This window comes from Alligator mississippiensis, chromosome 3 (assembly GCF_030867095.1).
Source record: "Alligator mississippiensis isolate rAllMis1 chromosome 3, rAllMis1, whole genome shotgun sequence".
In the NCBI taxonomy this organism is placed as follows: Eukaryota; Metazoa; Chordata; order Crocodylia; family Alligatoridae; genus Alligator; species Alligator mississippiensis.
Genome location: NC_081826.1, coordinates 275085778 through 275105216, shown reverse-complemented (window position 1 = coordinate 275105216; position 19439 = coordinate 275085778). Strand labels below are relative to the sequence as shown.

The following is a 19439-nucleotide window of genomic DNA, read 5'->3' as shown; positions in this document are numbered from 1 at the left end:
TATTCATCTTTCACCTTACCTGTTTCTCAGAAAATCAAACAGGATGGAATAAGATCTAGCCCTTGGTGTCACTAGGAAATCTAGATTTTTTTAAAACAGAAATGGTGTGGTTGGTGCAATGAGTCGACTATCAAATGTTTCCACCGCTCCCAAAATGTTCGGTTTTAACAAACATTAAAAAAGGGTGAGACAGAGGCACTGCTAATTGTTGTTTTTCAAGAATCTTTTCTCACTTGCCTCTTCACCTGTCCCTCTGTCCACTATCCATTTAGAAACTGCACTGCTTCTATAAAATGTTCAGAAACACAGTACTATAAAAAAATTAATTGAAAAAGACATTTATCTTGCTCTGAATGTAAGCCCTTTCTTTCAGGGGTTCAAATATCTACTTACAGGAATCATCCAGTTGGCTAGATCACCATACTTGGAAACTTGCATTGCTCCAAGCATTGTCAAATCAATATGGCCTCTGGTGAAAGAATAAAGTCCATAATTAGAACACACTATCAAATAACCCACAAATCTACAAGCCTTTTTTCACATATAGATTTTTCACAATATATAGATCCAACATTTCTTAGACACTGATGCAGAGCAGAGGCAGTGGGGGCTCTGCCTGTTCTACATGTACTTATTATTTTCTTAAGACAAAGCATCACTACAGGTTTCTTTGTCTGCCTACTGAGCCTTGGAAACATTATTATTTTGGTCTGGCTTTGGTTAATTGCATGCAGAGTAAATCAGCTCTGAACTCATATTCTTAAGTGCACTCCTTCATATATTTGCATGCACTGATTATCTTTTCAGAGCCATTATGGCTTAGTGTTTGTTTGTACCAAACCTCTTCCCTGAAAAACAAACAAAAACAGGTGCAGATGCTGAATTTTCATCAGGGAGGCAGAATGAGGACTACAAGCTAAGTAAAGAGTACAGAGTATGTGGGTCCATATTAGATCCTTGGAAAATGGCAAAAAAGTAGTTGCTAAAAGCATAGTTACAAATGTGTTATATACAGCTAGGTAACGTTAGATGCAAACAGCATTAGGGCATCTATTAGTTACAGTAAATTGAATATTTCAATTTCCAGTACCCATACCTAATCCTTCTGTAAATTATTACTGAGCAAATCCATGATAGTGTTCCATATTGTTAGCTGCTAATCATATCTCTAAGTAATACTAATGAGTTTAGTTAGTGACTCAGCTTATTCTGTTCAACACTAACAGATTAATGGTTTGGTGGTTACATACCCTCTAATCATTGCAAATGATTCATCACTAGAGAAATAGGAGGCACCTGGAAGAACAGTCACTGTCTCTTTACCTGTAGGGGGGGAGGAGAAAATCAAGTTATTACATTTACAGAAGCATGATTTACCCAATAGGAAAGGGTCTAGACTATGTCAAAATCCTTCAGATTCTGGTGATATTTTATTAGCGCTATACTTTTTGGAATTCGGGGGGGGGGAGGGCGAAAGGGGTTGTTATACTGTAAAACTAGCTGTGGGACTGAATTAGATTGACAGCTATACACAAAACCAAGCAGAATGAATTATTAGGTAGCATAAGAAGCAGCAGATGCCACTGTATAAACTGGAATAGGCAGTACTATGCAAATCAGAGAAGGGTGCCACCTACAGATACTGTCCCTGAGGTCTGATGTTAAGCTCATTATAAACCTCACTAGACTTTTGTAGACAAACTGAGGGATGATTTGCCTGACAGGATAAGAAAAATGTCTGATAAAACAGAACAGATTAAAAATAAAGATGATCTTGAGTGGCAAAATCATACATGGAAAATTACTTTTTAATGGCTGAGGTAAGGATTTTTTAGTACAATATTTTTTATTGGACAAACTGCTTAGCTTAGAATAGTGTTAAAGAAGCTTTCAAATGCAAGACATTTTTCATCAGGTCTGAGCAGTAAAAGCCATCACAGCAAAGAAAGAAATAGTTGTAGGAGTGGTCAGGAATATGAGACAAATTGCCAGAGGTAACAGACAAATAATTAGTATAGAAAAGAAGCTAATTAGTGAAAGATCAGCGCCCATCAAAAAGGCGAGAGGATCATTCTCACCTTCCATGTTTGGAAATAATTCAGATATCAGGTAGGTAATAATGTGCTATGAAACCATTATCAGTGTTAAGTCCTTAGTTGTTAGTGTCCAGCCAGTTTATGAATTTTTGTTCCCAAGTTCACCCTAAGAAATCCTTGCCTCTTCAGCTACATCACTCTAACACTACCTTTTTAATGGGTGACAGAACTGGTCCTCTCCATTCTCTCCAAGATGCCTGAGCAAAGTTATCATAGGAAATTAGGGTTGGAAGGGACCTCAGGATGTCATCTTTAGCCAGAGCACACAAAGCCTTATACAGCACTCAAGTTGAATATTAGATGGAAAGGGTGAAGGATCTAACTCTAGGCCTGTCCCAAAGCTGCCTTCCTCACTCCTCACTCCGCTGGCTTCTTTACTTCTCATTCCATCCAGGAAGAGCACACACCAACTGCTGAAACTTCCTTAGCCTGATGAAGGGTTTTTGAACCTGAAAGCTTGCTTAATAATTATTTTCCAACTATTTGGGTTGGTCTAATAAAAGGTATCAGATTCACCCAAGGAACCTTGTCTTCCTCACTCCTAGCAGCTTTCCTCTATCCAGGCAGAACACTGCAGATATTTTTGCTTTGCTTAGGCAGCACCTGGTGGGGTGTCTAAAACAAATGACTATTATTATGGGTAGAATGATGGAGCTGGGTGTGAGAAGCTAAGTGGGAGACATCAGATAGGGCTATGGGAAAGGAAAACACTGGGATTAAGTGCTGAAAAGCCTAGGGAAGCCATGGGGAAGAATATGTTGGGGTTTGCCAACAATTGAAGGGAACGAAGTTTGAAATAGTTCAGAAAAAACAAACTGAAAGAGAAGACTGAGAAAGATGACGGCTAACAAGAAACAAACCATGCTATAGAAGGAAAGCAAAAGCCAGAGGAAAAGAAAGGAAGGATAGAAAGAAGGAAGCCATAGGCAAAGGAGAGATGTCCTGTTTCCATTATTTGAGTTTACTTTATTGTAAACATTGGCAACATTTGGCAAATAATACTAGAATATGTGCAAACCAAATAGAAAAGTAAAGCTAAAATCAGTGGTCCAAATGGGGCACTTGACGTACAGCCTGAGCTGTCACACACAGAAGCAGTGAGAGAGACACCACCCTGTAAACAGGAACATAGGGACAGTAAAAGCCCAGGGAGAAATTTGGCAAGGGACAAATACAGAGAGGACCAGGCAGGGAGGCCTAGGATGCATATAACCAAAGTCAAAAGATATACTAGGAAGCAAGCACTCTTTAAATTACAATAAAAAGACTTTATATGATGTAAGAATTTTGGAAAGTGAATAGTTTGTGGTTAGAAAAAAAACCCACTTAAAAATCAAGGCTTAATGTACATAAGGGTGTAACAAGTTTATTTAAGAGAGAAATATTTGGTATTTAAGAAATCAGAGGAATGGACCCTAACTCTGATGCCCATATTGCAAAATTTAGACAAAATCAATGTTAAAAAAAAAAAAACATTCTGGGCTTGATTCTGCTCAAGCCAATAAGAGTTTTCCCAATTACTTGAGCTGGAATGAGTTTAAACCCTGTACTTTTGCCATTCAGAGTTTATAACTCCATATCATTTCAATGAAATGTTCAAACACCTATATCTTAAATTTGAAAGTACTTTGGATGCTTTCTAGTCAGTGGGACTTAGCTACTTTTGAACAATTTACCCAGAATAATTTAGGGCTAGATCCAATAAAGGAGTCAGGTGCCAAAAACAGGAATTGGGCAGAACTGAAGCACCTAAATCCAGAACAGTCATCCTAGGAGATGTCTACATCCATGAGACATGTCCCTCACTGATAGTAATGGTCCCTAGGTACCTAGTGTTCTGCCTCTAGAACTACCCCAGAACTACCCCAGTCTGAGCAGTTCATCACACATTTCCTTTCTAACCTGATTAGGCAGAGGAACATCTAAGCCCCTTGAGCACCCTGATCCAGTTGTTTTTTTCAGAGCATGCCTAAGATGCACTGCTTCAGGAGGCCCAACACAGTCTGCAGTTATGGCTACTCTCTTTTAAAATGTGGTTGGAGGTATACAGGGTTAGTAGCAAAGCCCACATTTCATGGAAGAGCCTCAGGTGATTAGAGAACTCCCTCAGGATATGAGAGACCTAGGTTCAAGGTCCTCATCACACTGATGGGGTCCAACACCCACATTTACTATCTTCCATCAGGCTATAAGCTATCCTCATTGAGGATACACACCACCCCTCCTGTTAAAGGTATTCAGCAAGGAATTCAAAATTTATTGGGACACAGCAAGAAGCAAAAGGGAGAATGACTATCTTAATGGTCAAGGCACACAGATGAGAAGGGAGACCCCTGGGATACAACTCCTGCAGTTGCTGGAACAGTCCTTGGAATATGGATCATAATCTGGGACTTCTCATTCCCAGGTGAATGATGTAACTACTAGGCTTCAGAGTCAGCATCTCATTTGTGTTCCCTTCTCTCCAAGTGATTACATTCTCCATATACAGTATTCTGGATTCTATTTAAGGTCCCAGGTGCCTAACAGTAAGGTGCTACTATGCCTAATTTTTAAGTATCCAAGTCCCTTATTGGAGTTGAGACTTAGTCACAGATTTATTTTATGATGCATTTCATGCTGATTTAAAATGTCTCTGCAGCATTCACCCTATAACTAAATAAAACCATTTTGAAAAAGAGGGGAGAGAAATACATTGAAATGGACAGAACTGCCCTACTGGATCATATCTGAAAGCCATCTAATCCTAAATCATTTATCTGGCAGTGACTGGAATCACAATGCTTCTTCAAACAAAGGTGAAGGAATCCCATAATAGTTAAATCTGAGTTACTTTGTTAATCCCCGTGAATCACATTCTGATATCTAGTTGGTAGTATGACATTTAATACATCTTGCAAAACTGTTGTTACTATTTAACATAAGTCTAGATACTATTGATACCCACATAAATGCTTAAACCTTTTATATCTTGTCAAGGTCTTATCTTTCTTTTTACATCCAGGCTTTATAGTTACATGTTGGTTCTCAAAGAACACCTCAAATACCAGATGATCATTATCAATTTAGGATTTTTTTTCATCCTAATCAATACGTTTTATTGTTGTTTTGATGAACTATTTTTACTCCTGCACTTATAAAACCAAACAAGCATAAATTAATTGCAAGCATTGTCTTGAGCACAAAGAAGCAACAAGCAGGGTGCATCTACATGTAAAATTAATTTGAAGCAATAAACTCTGAAGCATGAGCCAAAGCAAACCACTCCCAGGGTGAGTGTCTACCCGTGCGCCTGGGACAGCACGAGGGTGCTCAAAGTGTGAAGCCATGTTGCTAGGTGGCAGGCAGGATCTGGCCCACTGCTGGCTCGGCTGACTGAGTGCAATTTATGCTTGTGGTCAGTGTCTACACGCGTGATTAACTGCAGATAATTACTTTGTTGTAAGATAGCACTGCCCCAGACAGTATTATCTTATGGCAGCATTAATTAGTTTACTGCAGCCTTAAAGCATCGCATGTGTAGACGATAACATTTTACTCCTCAGCTAATTAGTCTACTCGCAGTTAAGTGCATGTGTAGTTGCAGCCTCTTTGAAGTAAAAGCTGCAGCAAACAACTAAGCAGATTCTCTTAGCAATGCACTGCAAATTAAACAGGTTGGAGACCACCTGTATATGAGTGATCCACGTTCTACTGCACATAATAATGTAGGCAGGTAGGTAAGTACCATCAGCACCACCAAAACTGTTAGTAAGTTTTTGAAGGAAAGCAGTAATGACTGTTTTGCTTTGTGCTATGCTCATTGGTGTCTGCATGTATTAGGCATTGTCTGAAGGCAGCTCCCAAGAATGAGGCATGGAAGTCTAGCTTTTGAATCCCACTATATTCAATAGCAGGTGAAAGACAGACTCTGACATAGACAGATCCACTAAGACAGTAGCACCTCTGGGTTTGTACAGTGACAGAAATTTAGGCATGTAGGCTGACAGATGTGGAACCGCCCCCTTCCTCTCCCCGCCCCCCCCTCCCAGAAAACAAACAAAAAACCCCAGCACTTTAGCAGAAGAGGAATTGTGTCAGTATTACTCAGCACCACAGCATCTCTATAGCTTGTGTGCTTCTGCGAGGCTTTTTAAATCAGCCCATTCAATCAATTAGTACATAAAAGTGCCCAAAAGCCCCGCTGATGCATGTGAGCTATACAGATGCTAGGCAAGCCAGGTCAAACTGACGCGATTCCTCTTCTGGGCAAGCACTATGCTTGGCAGGCACTGTTAGGTTTTTTTTCCACATCTGTAAGCATCCATAAATGCTTTGTGAATCTGGCCTTTTACTCCAACACTGCACATGATGCATTTTAGCAATAGCCTATTGGTGAAACCTTAGTGTTCAAATATCCTGTGAAGGTTATTGCAAAGAAGTCATTGCTCAGGATTGGTGGGGAAAAAAAACGATAGCCCATACATAATGATAAACAGAAGCAATTAATTAATCCAGGTAACAAATATTCTCACAAGTCAATGAGCAGTCACTGGAGTGTACTATTAAATTAGAGAGTTGTTTGGACATCAGTGCTTTATCTAATTTGGCTATTATTCAGTATTTACCTGTACTAGCTAACATGATTCACCAAAGAAGATCTCTCTATTGCTATGAAAAAAAATCCAAAATATTAGCTGGCAGTGCGAGTGCAGTATCGGGATGTGCTAGTGGAAACCTGCTGACATACTGCCAGTATGCTGCGGGGTCTGTGCTAGTTAACCTCAATGCAAGACTAATGCCTGTATTATCCGCTGGCTTTTGAGATAGCTCAGAAGACCCTTAGCTTCTGCAAGGCTCAAGCTTCCTTCAGTTGCCAGAACCATCTGCCAAACAGCACAAACACCCAGTTCCTCTAGCTAATATAGCAGTAGTTGCTAAAATATATATTGGTACTAAACAATGCAAATGGCATTTGATTTACAAGTAACATACTCTGTGCTTAGACACTGAGATATTTTAAGTCAATCATTTATAAGCATCTTCTGAAAACTTAGTTCGTTAACATGATTTTACCTGCATTAATCAGGTCAGGATCTACCTCATGTTCTAAAGGATAAGGACCCTAGGAATAAAACACAAATATCAGTAATACATAAAACTGCTTCTGAGGCTAAGTCCTTTATTCTTTATCAATTCTAGTGTTGTAACTTATTAGGGCCCTGCTATACGTTCAAATTAAAGCTGAACAGAAACCAGCTATAGAGTTGTTACACATTTTCAAGCACTAACTTTATAGCTGGCTCTTTTTAAAGATGGATGTAATTTTTATGGTACGATATTTACTTTGTACCTATGGTCGGTCTAAATTTATTGTGCAATTAACCAGTTATTATGTGATAATTACTTTGCATGGGGGGGGGTGGGCAGTCTAAATTTAGTGCATGGTTAACCAGTTAATTCCATAATATATGCAATGTGTAGCAGGAGTTTCAGTCATATCGGTCATTTCGATTTTTCTCTTTCTTGTGGACCGCTTATTGCATATGCACACTGAAATTTACAGTCGTCAGTGTAATGAGACTATATAGTAGACATGTGAATAAAGGCTTTCATAATGAATAAAGGATCATACATCGTTTTCCTTGAACCTATATTTTTAAAGCTATATCTATAGACCTAGTTTAATACAGCTTTATATTTTGAAAATTGGAATTTAAATTTTATTTAAAATGTATAATACCCGCCACTTAAAAACTACTTATTGACCTTTATGCAGAAAACTACTAAGAATTTAGGCCTGATGCAGCACAGAACTTCATTGAAGTATATGCTTAATTTTAAGCACAGAAGTGGACCTTGCAACCTCAATGGGACAACTTACATAATTCTTAAGTAAATGCTTAGTTTTCTGAGGCACAATGCTGGCACCATGCAATATGGAAACCCGTTGAGTTCAATTTGTAATACGTGTAACTAGTTTAGAGAAAAATAAAGCCAATAATAAACACTTTTAAGCATTACAGTAAATTATCACTGGCGCTTTTCTACATTCTTACCAAACCCAGGACTCCATTTTCACTCTGCAGGTGAACAGTTATATCTGGACTGATGAAGTTGCTGGCCAACAAAGGAATTCCTATGCCCAGATTAGCTGAAGTGAGTTGGTTAAGTACAATGAGAAACAGAATTACTGTAAAGTAATACATTAACAGAATTACATTTGTGTTTCTCTCTACAAACTGTTTTGTTTTACAAACACATGCTTCAAAACTTGACTAAATGACTTTATAATTTGGACTGCCTAACTGCCTTCTGTCAGGTGCCATACAACACTTGAAGGCAGTTCAAATTATAAAGAAATTCAGTCAATTTTTTAGTCCAATTTGTAATATGTGTAACCATCTTAGAAAAAAATAAAGCCAATAATAAACCCTTTTAAGCATAACAGTTAATCATCACTCACTCAAGCAAGTTCCATTTCAAACATATGGATCTTAACTTTTTTGAGAAACACTGATTAATTATTTGACTTCTCATTATTATGCTAGGTAAAGGAGGGAAAAGGCACCAGGTATCACAGAACTTAATATTATGTCTATTTCAACAGGCTGTTAATAAAAGTGACAGAACCACAGGTGTTGCAGAGGACAAACAATGGAGGTGGCAATTAATTTTTGCTAAGAGTAACAGATGCAACTGCCATTTCGTCATAGAAAATGCTAGTTCTTTAACCTAAAACATAGTTGAAGGATACCATACATGCCATCCTCAAATTCTAAGGCTGCTCGCCTGATGATCCTCTCTCTGACGTTATCTCCTCCCTTCTTTTGTTTGCTCTTTGTATCTTCAGGCTTGCGGGTTGATAATCTCTACAAAATAAGAAATTATCATTAGAAAGCTATGGTATCAAGATACTTTGTCATAAAACTCTGGCTTGTCACTTCAATGACAGATCTGACCCAAGAATAAAGGGATCAACCACATCTCTTGCACAAAATAATATTTTCTTCCATCAGTCCAGTTCCCATCTAACCCGATATGGTCACTTATAGTGTGTCTTTCTCTACTTTATTAATTCTAAAAGGATATATGAAGGAGGCTATGGGAGAGAATGCATCAGTCTCAGAATACCAGTGGTGAATTCCAACATCATCATAATCCTGGTTTTCTGTGGACAGATGTATCAGCATAACTTCCATGGGAGCTGCAAGTAGCTCAGCAACTATAGCTTTATTTTCACTTACGTGCATAAATTTACCAGTAGATCTAAGTGTTTAATTTTGGAAAATAAAACTTTAAAAAATATTGTTCTAAGGAACAACTTCTACTCTATGTTCATTCACTTCTTACTCTGGACTTCCATGGATTGGACTAAATTGCCAAGTGACTTCACATAAAAACTGAAGGTTTGTAACCCCAGGTCTAGGTTTTCACAGTTTTGTGTACCTCTAAACTATTCTTTTGCTCAGAGTTGTCTCAGAATGTGTGTGTGCTGGAATGCATGTGTGTAAATCAGGTGATTTCTAGGACACACACACACACACACCACATGCAGCTTTGAAACTGCCAGCACATCTCCGAGACAGGTTTGGGCAAAAGAATGTGTTTAGGGCACACACGATGAAATCCTGGGCCCAACTGAGTGGGCCACAGATTGCAAACCTCAGGATGCCTAGCAGGACCATAACTAAAACATACTGGTTAGGGAGAGATTGCAGAGGATGCTAGGAGTCTATTCCCTTCAAGACCTAGGAGGTCTCCAACTCAGAATGGTCTCTCTAACGTCCATCCTTGAACTCTAGTGTGGAGGAAAAGTTGGAACAGCAGGAAATGAGCCTTGACTGTGTCTCAATAAGATGGCACAGTCACTTCCAGAGATGAGGCTCAACATTTTTGTTGAGCCTCCTGTAATGGGCAAATTTAGTTATGCTCAGGCTGTTAGCATAACTTTAGGCCTTCCCAGAACTAAGCAATTAAATTGTACAGAGTGCCTTTTAAGGTATCAGGAAAAATGAGTGTTGTGATTGGCACAGTGGGCTAACCAGGTACATTAGTTTCCCTAGCAGAAAACCAAAAATGGAATAGGATTGGAGTACCTTATCTAAAAAGATGAGGTAAGAAACTTGAGGACTGGACAGTTTGAGATGAAAAAGTTACAAAAGCAGTGGACAAACAAAGAGACAGTGCATGTGTTTGTGTTGCCACCCTGGGGAGACAGGAGCAGCCTTGGAATGCTTGCTTTGAGTAACAAGGAACCCAGAAACTGACATCCTGCACACCCAGCACAGGATCTAAGGCCGGTACCACCAGAGTTCGCTGTTGTAATGTCTAGGGAACTGCCTGCCAGGTCGTATTGCAAGGATAATTATCTTGTAATAAGCCTAGGGGCTACTAGTAAAGGTCACTTGATACCAAATCGGACAAAGAGTCGTGTCAATCCTTGGGGGTCTCTGGTAAAAGGAATCGTGGGGCAACACCTCCCACACTCTTTTTACCAGGGTGGGAGTAATAGATGGTTCTTATCCCTCAATTGTACGCTGTATGTGGTACTGATTTCAATGACTGAAAATTTATTTAGCCCTACTGATGTTGGACTACAAGAGATCTCTGTACTCCAGAGCTGGATATTTTGGTTTTGTGGAATCACCTTGTAATTTGGCATGGATATGGCCCCAAAGAGATTGCTGGCCATAAGAATTTAATGTCTTGTGAATGAGACCATGCTTACCAAGAGTAAGAGAGCCCATTTTGAAATACCACGTGGAGAGCCCATCTTGAAATCCAATTACCAAAGGTTAGTAAATGTTTTTTTTCACATTTGATGTATTACATTTCTTCACCCAGCCTGAAAAAGGGTCCCTCTTAGAAGCCAGAAACTTCCAACCAATGCATTTAATTTTGAGTTAAAAAATATGTCTATATGGCCACTATACATAACGTCATACTGTGTGACAGGCCACACTAGCTTCACACATACTACTTTCCAAACTGGAAAAAGCATAGCTGTTAACATGGCACTGCCAATGCATCACAAATGTAGTCATCTTACTTCACTTTAGGAACAGGCAAGCACTAAGTAGACATGGTCTATAACAGCACAACAGCAGCATGTGAGAACATTTACAGAGAATTCTTCTTCAGATCAGTGAACTGGGCAGAAGCAAATGATGATGATGATAATAGAAAGTAAAGCAAGTTGCTTTGTATTTATTCTTCTCCTCCCCTCTTCCAACCAACACCTTCTATGCATGCAAGTATGATTGCCACATCGCTAAAATACAGACAAGAACATACCTTTTTTGCTTACACTAACTAAAGTTTGTTTATATGGAAAACCTGTTCAAACAGTCCACTGGAAACTGCAATATGCCTGATCCAATTTATATTCAAAATGTAATACACAGCACCTAGGTACTAGCTTTATAGTCTCTGCGTAAGAGTAAATAAATTGTCAATGTTACTGCTATATTTCTATTTGATTAAATGTATCATTTGAGGTTACAAAACTCACTAGACCAAATTCATCCATATTCCAACTTGGTCATCAAAAATGGTACAGAAAATGTGCAGTGGTGTTACATAAAACCCCTTGTTGATCCCAGATTGGACTCCCCCCCATCCAATCAGAAAAGAAACCCAAATAGCATTTGTGGAGGAGCCTTTCAAAGGATGAAGAAGTATCTCAGACACCAAACGAACATGACAATGGTTTTTAGTGAAAGCAAAAATGAAGGCCTTTAACCAAACAAACTGGATTCTAACTGGATGTAATAGCCCATGGTGTAAAAGGAGAGAAAGGAGTATTAACTGATATCCAACCCAGATTGCCTAAAGAATAAAAATAAATTTATCATATTTGAATACAGTCAGGTACCCCCAATAATGCAGTAAGTTTCTGCATGGTGAACTTGTTGATAGGAGGGGGGGAGAGGAAAGTGGGGAGGAGAAGGGGAAAGTGAGCTTTCACTTGCTTAAGGCACACAATGAGAACTTTAAAAAAGTTCCTACGCTTATCTGGGACTTTGGGACTGTGATGATGACGAAGTTTAATTTGCCATAGAACACTGTTAGGAAGACAATTGTTTACACCAACTTCTTTCCTTTTTTGTCTTTAAAAACTTTTTTTTTCCTCCTCCCTATTCTCCACATCACCAACATACTGTTTTGGTTATACTTTGTTTCCGTGGGTATTCCTGACTTCACAGAAGTATTTTGGGTAGATCTGAGAATAATGAAAGAAAGGCCCTTGTTGCACATTAAATCTAGGTGGTTCTGGGAGCTCTTAACCCTTGAATTGTCCACATATTAACACCTGAAACTAGTTTAAGCATACCTTAGGCAACTTTAAGTTACACCACTATGAGGCAAGTTTCTCTCTGATGCATGTTATCCAGCTCATGTTCCATTAATGTGAGGTCACTCGCCACAGATAAGCTGCCCAAATTGCCACAGATAAGCTGGTCCAGCATCCCAGGATGCAGTGTCCCTTCCCCCAGTTCCTGTTTTGTGTGGACAAATGTTCCACCCTCAAAACTATACTGTCCAGGGGATGGTTCTGGCACCAAGCCAGTCAAAGAAAACTTTTGGCTTTAAGGTGCAACTGCTCCAAACTCAAGCTAGCACTAACATTGATCAACATTTGAGCAGCTCAAATTACAATGTGTAACAAGGCCCAAAGTGGAATTTCCACCTATATTTCAAGGGAGTTATCAAATCACATACACAAACATAGGAAGCCAGGGGACAATTCCTTCCAGGTGTACTGTTAATAGAGTGATGATACAGCTGTTTTCTTGAGAGAGTCATTTAAAGTGTTATCAGATTACTTGTTTGAGTTAAAAGTTGTAATATTAATATTGTTATTTCTTTAATACAGAGGTTGTGAAGTGGGGGTACATGCAAAGGGGCTAAGGGGTATGCACAGGCAGGCGGGGACAGAGCGCTGCCACTCAACACCCTCCCAGAAGCAGGAATGGTGGGGGAGAGGAGGGCAGCAGTCGCCATCTACCACCCCATGCTGCCTCTGGCTGCTGCCACCCCCCTGCTCCACCAGAAGTGGGGTACACTCCTTAAAAAAGGCTGAAAACCCCTGCTTTAATAGATACTGACAGCACCTGCTCTACAGGGGAATGTCCATAAATAAGAGTACTATATTTCATGGTGTATGGCATGGGATGGGGCCACACCAGCTGAGCACTGAGCCAGGACTTGTCTGTAGTGAGCAGCACTGTTAAGCACCAAGCCCAGTGCTGCTTGCAGGGGACAGGACTGGGTTCGGCATTCAGCTGGCATGGCCTCATCCCCTCATCCACTGCCAGTGGCACTGGGCTCGCCGGGGATGGGGCCACGCTAGCTGAGCACTGACCCTGACCCCGTCTGCTACAAGTGGTCCTGCAGAGCACCAAGCCCAGTGTTGTCCCCTGTGAGAGGTGCCAGACTCAACATTTGGTAGTGCTACTAGCAGCAAACAGAGCCAGGCATTTTTGAAGTGGCACAGCGTGCAACTCGGGTTTGATTTTTAAGACACCAAAATTGGGCATCAAAACCCAACTTATACACTGTAAAATATGGTACCTGACTTTACAAAAAGGGTCTCTATGAATATAGGGACAAATTTTATCTCTCTGCCCTAAACTGGGGAACTTTTAAGATATGTAATGTTAGAGATGCTCTCACCTGGTATACAGATGGTTGTTCTAACTATTCCCCCCATTGCCAGTGGAGAGGTTACACTGAAGCAAGGCAAGAAATAATACAAAAGTTTCAGGGCAGAGCTTCAATACTTTCATCTGGTGCGAGTCCTCCAAGGACCATAGCTGCTTGCCTCGGAATTAGAACTACAGCTTCTTAAACCTGAGATCACGTATCCACAGTTTGTCCTCCTTTCTTCCTATCTCTTCTATCCTTAGTGGAACTTGGCATTGAATCAGTTTCATAGCATATTATCATGGATATAATTTAATGGCCAAGATGTATAAAATATAGGCAAAGTTCACACATACTGTCACCAAGAAGCTGAATTACTTACTTCAATTCTCTTTTCAAATCCATCTCCCTTTATGAGGCGGTCAACATAGATCTTGGGGATATGAATGTCTTCTGGGGCAAATGATCCTATATCAACAATTTCTTCCACCTGCAAAGAAAAAAAGGAAAACTAAATATAGCCTGATAAGCCAGTGAAAGAGACTTATGACAGATCAGCAGTGAAAATTCCAGATACTTTTCATACAGCAGATTGAATCTGCCCAAGACAAGGCAGAGTGCCAAAATAATAAAGTAGCCCAAAAATTGGTGGCTAAATTTCCCTGGTGCACAGGGCAGGCACCAGGATTTTCCCAGGCAAAAAGCATTTCCACATACATTATATTGAGTTATATTTCTAATTAGCCAATTTGTACAGCCATATCAAATAAATGTATCCTGTAGACTGACAATGGTTTTGTGCATGCAATGTAATAGGCATCCAAATAAAAGGAAGTATAAATTTTTGGTGGCAAAAATCAGCATGCAGCTGTTTTAGACATATAGAGGCCACTTTGAGAGCAATTTAAATCTTGACTACAGTTCAAGAAAGTACAATTTGAAGACCTATTAGATCAGTTGGTAAAATAAGTCTGCACAAAAATTACCTCTCTCTGCATTCACTATATTTTATGGGATTTCTTTGAAAGGAATTCTTAGGTGAGCAAATGGTCAGTGCAGCTACACAAAGCCTAGACACTGATTTTCCTTATAGTTCGTGTTTGCAATTAGTCACAATATGTGCATGATGTTTTCAGTACTTGTATGTAGGTAAAAACTATTACGTCAAACAATGCAATGTGCCTAAGACAATGTTTTATAATTCATACTCAAAAGGAAATGAAACCATTATCAGACCTAGTTTAAAGCACAGGTTAGAAAATCAGCATTAATCACAGCAGAAATATAGCTAAACAAGCACAAGCCCTAAATGAGAAAGAGTTATGGAATAAGACACACTGATGGAGTTATGCCATTTAACCTTAAAGGTGTGACTAATAGAGAAATTTGAGAGCACTGTCATCGCAAATTAAACAATATTAAAGTAGTCTAAACTCAGGTCATCATGCATAATTCTCAGATGAAAATAAACTTATGTGCTGTTTCTATTGCCATTGTAAAGTCTCATGAATAATAAATGGCATATGGCACCTGTCACACAATGTTTACCCTAATGTGCTCTACAGCACGACAATAATTAAGCAACCTGACAACAAATAAAAGCAAAACCAAAAGAGAAATTGAAAGGTTTATGAGTATAAGAGGACGTTCTCAGATGACCTCTAAAACAGTTAAAAGAACTGATGAAACAACAACAGAAGGATGCTTTGTACAAGAATAACTGTAAATAAGAAAGCTTTTGCACTAATAGTGACAAAACTGTGCAAAACCAATGCTACACATTTAGAAGGAGCAAAAAAGGAAAGAAAGACAAAGATTCTATAATATAGGGTGGAACATGTAATTTAGCTAAAAAAGATGTTTTATTGATGAAAAAATGGTGCAAATGCATCCAAATATTGTCTTACTAATTAACTGGTTACTGTAATATTTGTTTAATTGATCGTTTGGTTGTTTTTTTCTTTATTTCTTTGTTTGGTTTTCTTAATATCACGAGAAGGCAGAATACCTCTGCAATCAAAAATAGGATGCAGTGGAAAAATCCTGAAGGACAAAGTAGAAGACTGTGTCAGAACAGCAGTCACTAAAAATCCTGAAGCAAGGCCAAAAATGTAGAAAAGCAGAAAAGAATTGCATGGACATTTCAATAAAACTATATATAAAACAGAACATCTGCTACCTTCTAGAATTCCTGAATCCCACTTTTCTAATTAGCATGTATAGCAGTACTTACAGTGAAAAATTGAGCCAGGGAATAATTATTGCTCCTGATTTGAACTTTCTTATAAAGGTGCTACTTTTAATCACTTTTACTAAAAAATTAGGATTATTGAAACAAGTTTGTTGTTGGTACAAATAAATTGATTTCAAAGCAATTATGAATTTGACTCATATATACCCCTCTTAAAAGATTTAAAATAAAATAATTTGCATAGTGATATTAATTTTTTGTGTGTTTTAATTTATTTTTAACCTAATGTTTCTTCTGGAGCAGCAGTTAGCATGGTGGATTTTGTGCAAAATAATCGTTAAAATTATACTATAATTTATTTTCTGCATATATAAAAAAATTGACTCTAGAAAATGTAAACGCAAGTGCTCTATTCCTGCTGATTTACCTATGCAGGCTTGCAGTAACATCTGTGGGGTTCTTTACAGCCAGACGCTAATGAGATCTTCCACGTCACTGGAACATAAGTGAATTCACAACCTGACCAAGACACTTAGCAGGATGGGGGATCTAAGTTAAGATGAAACCTGACTCACGAAGATAAATATTTACAGGGAAGGGGAGATGAGGGTGCCAGCAATAAGATAATGGCTGTTTTGGATGCTAAGGCATATTAATGTACTGGTTTTGTGTAACGTGTAATGAATGTAGTAGCTTTGTGTAATTAATGTCCTGGCTTTGGGTAAGGGTAAAATGTTGCTCTCCAAGGCTTGCCTCACATACAGTAGTCCTACTTCCCCAGCCTGCCAGGTGTCAAAGACCTTACATAGAAGAGACTTGTGTTTTGGAGCTGGAAGAACAGAGTTCCAGTTATGTTCTGGGTCTGCGTGAAAGGAGTCTAAAGATTTTATCTAAAACTGGGCATTATGCTGCAAAACCCCTGGATGTTTCCACAGCTTTGCCATGTTTATTTTTAGAGTTGTGAATTTGGAGATTCTGTCTCCAAGTGTTTGTAGCCTACACAGAAGTGTTTTGAGAAACTTTCGCAGCTCTGAGTTGCTTATTCATTAAATGCTGGCACCTAACCTGCATAAATGAGGAAAGGGAAATGGATCTGTCTAAAAATATCTACTGCAAGCTTGTCTATGTGGCAGCTACTGAGTATGGTACATGCTGGTGTTTGGCAACAAGAATATATATTAAGGAGAAGAACAAAAGCATGCGAGGGCACAGCTCATGGACTATACTCTGAGAATCCTTACATCCCGAGACACCAAGGAGATCACAGGAGAACACACAGTACTTTCACTGAAAGGTGAATAGCATTTCACAAATGCTCATGTTTTCCTATTACAAAATAAGTGGTCAATCAAAAAAAGGAAAAAAGCCCCCAATGGGATCTGATGTAAAAAGTGGCTAAGTTTGTGGTTTCATACTTTTATATTTCTAATTTCTACATCAGGAGCAGGCAAAATACAGCCTGTCAGGCAATTCTATCTGGCCCGTGGGGCCCTTAAAAAATTTAGAAAATTAATTATTATCTGTGGCTGGATGCCTGTCAAAGATCACAAGGCACCAGAGGCAGCAGGACCCAGGGGGAGCCAGCAGCAGGACCCAGCAGCCGCAGCAGCAAAGCCAGTCCGGCCCCAACCCACCCCCAGCTGGAAGCTCCTGCCTAGCAGAGGCTTCTTGTCTGGCGTCCTGGGACTGCTCCCCGCCTCCCTCCATCCAGGAGTGCAACTCAGCACAGAACACAGGGAAGAGGGGAGGACTGCTAGTGATTGCCCCAGTCCTTGGGCCTGGGCCAGGCCAGGCTGGCTCCTGTTGCATCCTGCAGTCTGCTGATGCATCCAGGAACCATGTAGTGCTGAAGTGGTGAGCAGGAGGGCAGGCAGTGGGGTGGAGAGAAGTAGCAGCGGTGGGCATGAAAGTGGGGAAAAGGCAGTGGCAGGTGGGGGGGTGAGTGGTAGCAACCAGGTGGGTGGGTGGTTGTGAGTGTAGCAACAACTGGGTGGGAGTGCAGGGGCCGTGCTGGTGCCCCAGGGCCAGGGCCAGCAGGGGCCCAGAACAGGGTGGCAAAAGCATGGGGCCTGGGCTGCTCCAGCAGGGGGAGGGGGGAACTGGCCCAGCTCCACAGATCCCCTGCCAGCCTATGCTCCTGCTGCCTCACTCTAGGCCCCCATCAGCCCTGGTCCTGGGACACCAGCACAGGCCTTGTGCTCCCGCTCAGCTGTCACTGTACTCATACCTGGCCACCTGCTCACTGCCAGCTGCCACCCCACCTGCCACTGTTACCATTTCCCCGCCCCAGCTGCTGCTTCTCCTTAGCCCATCCCACCAGCAACTCTGGTACCATGTGGTTCCCAACTGCATCACCAGGACTGCAGGACTCAACAGGAGCCAGATCCTGCTGCATCCTGTGGTCTTGGGCCATGCAGCTGGGAACTGCATGGTGCCAGAGGTGAATGGGGGAAGAGGAGAGGGGAATGAAGAAGTGACAGGGGTTGTGGGCAATGCGGGAGGGGGTGTGCGTTCATAGGGCAAGTCCCACATGCACATCCAACCATACATATGTACCCACACCCTCCCTCACACTGACATACACGCACAACCCACACCCCTTCACACACTCCCAGCCACCCTCCCCCTCCACATATGCCACAACCTTCCCCAGCCACCCTCCAACCCACACACTCACAGCCCCCCACAAACTCCATACCCACCCACACATTCACAAATACACACACCCTACATACACACCCCCCCAACCCCATACACACACACACCCCACCTATCTACCCCCTCAAATCCTCCCCACATCCACATACCCACACACCCATAGCCTCCCATAAACCTATACCCATCCACCCAGACCCCCCACAAACCCCCACAACCAAGCAGTACACATGCAAGCTAGCTGCCAGTTTTTCAACTTCCCATCAAACTCTGCTCAGTGGAGGCCTAAATGACACTCAGGTTGCTGTCAGCTACCAACATTTTAACTGACTTTTTTTTGCATCCCAGCACTGCAACTGTAGGTGGAACAATTCTGAGAAACATGATGATGATGATGATTGCATAAGGTTGCACAACCCCTGTACTTTATACTTCACTATAGAGGGGCACAGTAGTGCCAAGTAAGGAGCATGACCCCAAACTTTCCAGATAAGAAAAGATAATTCACAAAAATATCTGCAATTTAAATATTTTAAAAGCCCTAGAAGGAGCACCATGTTCTTTTCCCTAGTTCATGTAGAAGTATTTTTTCACCATATTATACCTATCATGGCTTCCACACCCCAAATCCTGAAATCAAGTTACTTGTACTAATCAGCCTGTAGACAAGAAGAATGTCTGCAGCAAGATACATTTTCTTTACTCTAACACTTTTCTTCCTATTTTCTCTATCTTTATCTTCCTTTTCCCAGAAGAGGCCTGAGGTTCTGGTTCCTGCTGCTAGGGTATTACTGTCTATTAACCAATGCCTGTCAAATGTAAAAAATGCATGAACAGTCTAGGAAGCTCGTGTGACTCTAGCCCAATAA

At 40.5% G+C, this 19439-nt stretch overlaps 1 protein-coding gene across 2 annotated transcripts in view; it reads right to left on the bottom strand.

The window, feature by feature from the left end:
• Nucleotides 1–19439, bottom strand: part of OXCT1 (3-oxoacid CoA-transferase 1) — a 147792-nt gene that overhangs the window by 46535 nt on the left and 81818 nt on the right. For both annotated transcript variants that reach the window (XM_019496003.2, XM_006274734.4), the window contains exons 8-13: nt 14107–14214; nt 8833–8947; nt 8135–8229; nt 7152–7200; nt 1251–1323; nt 394–469 (exon numbers count right to left, since the gene is read on the bottom strand). In XM_019496003.2, the coding sequence (XP_019351548.2) occupies nt 394–469; nt 1251–1323; nt 7152–7200; nt 8135–8229; nt 8833–8947; nt 14107–14214 (516 nt within the window). The remainder of the gene's footprint in view (nt 1–393; nt 470–1250; nt 1324–7151; nt 7201–8134; nt 8230–8832; nt 8948–14106; nt 14215–19439) is intronic.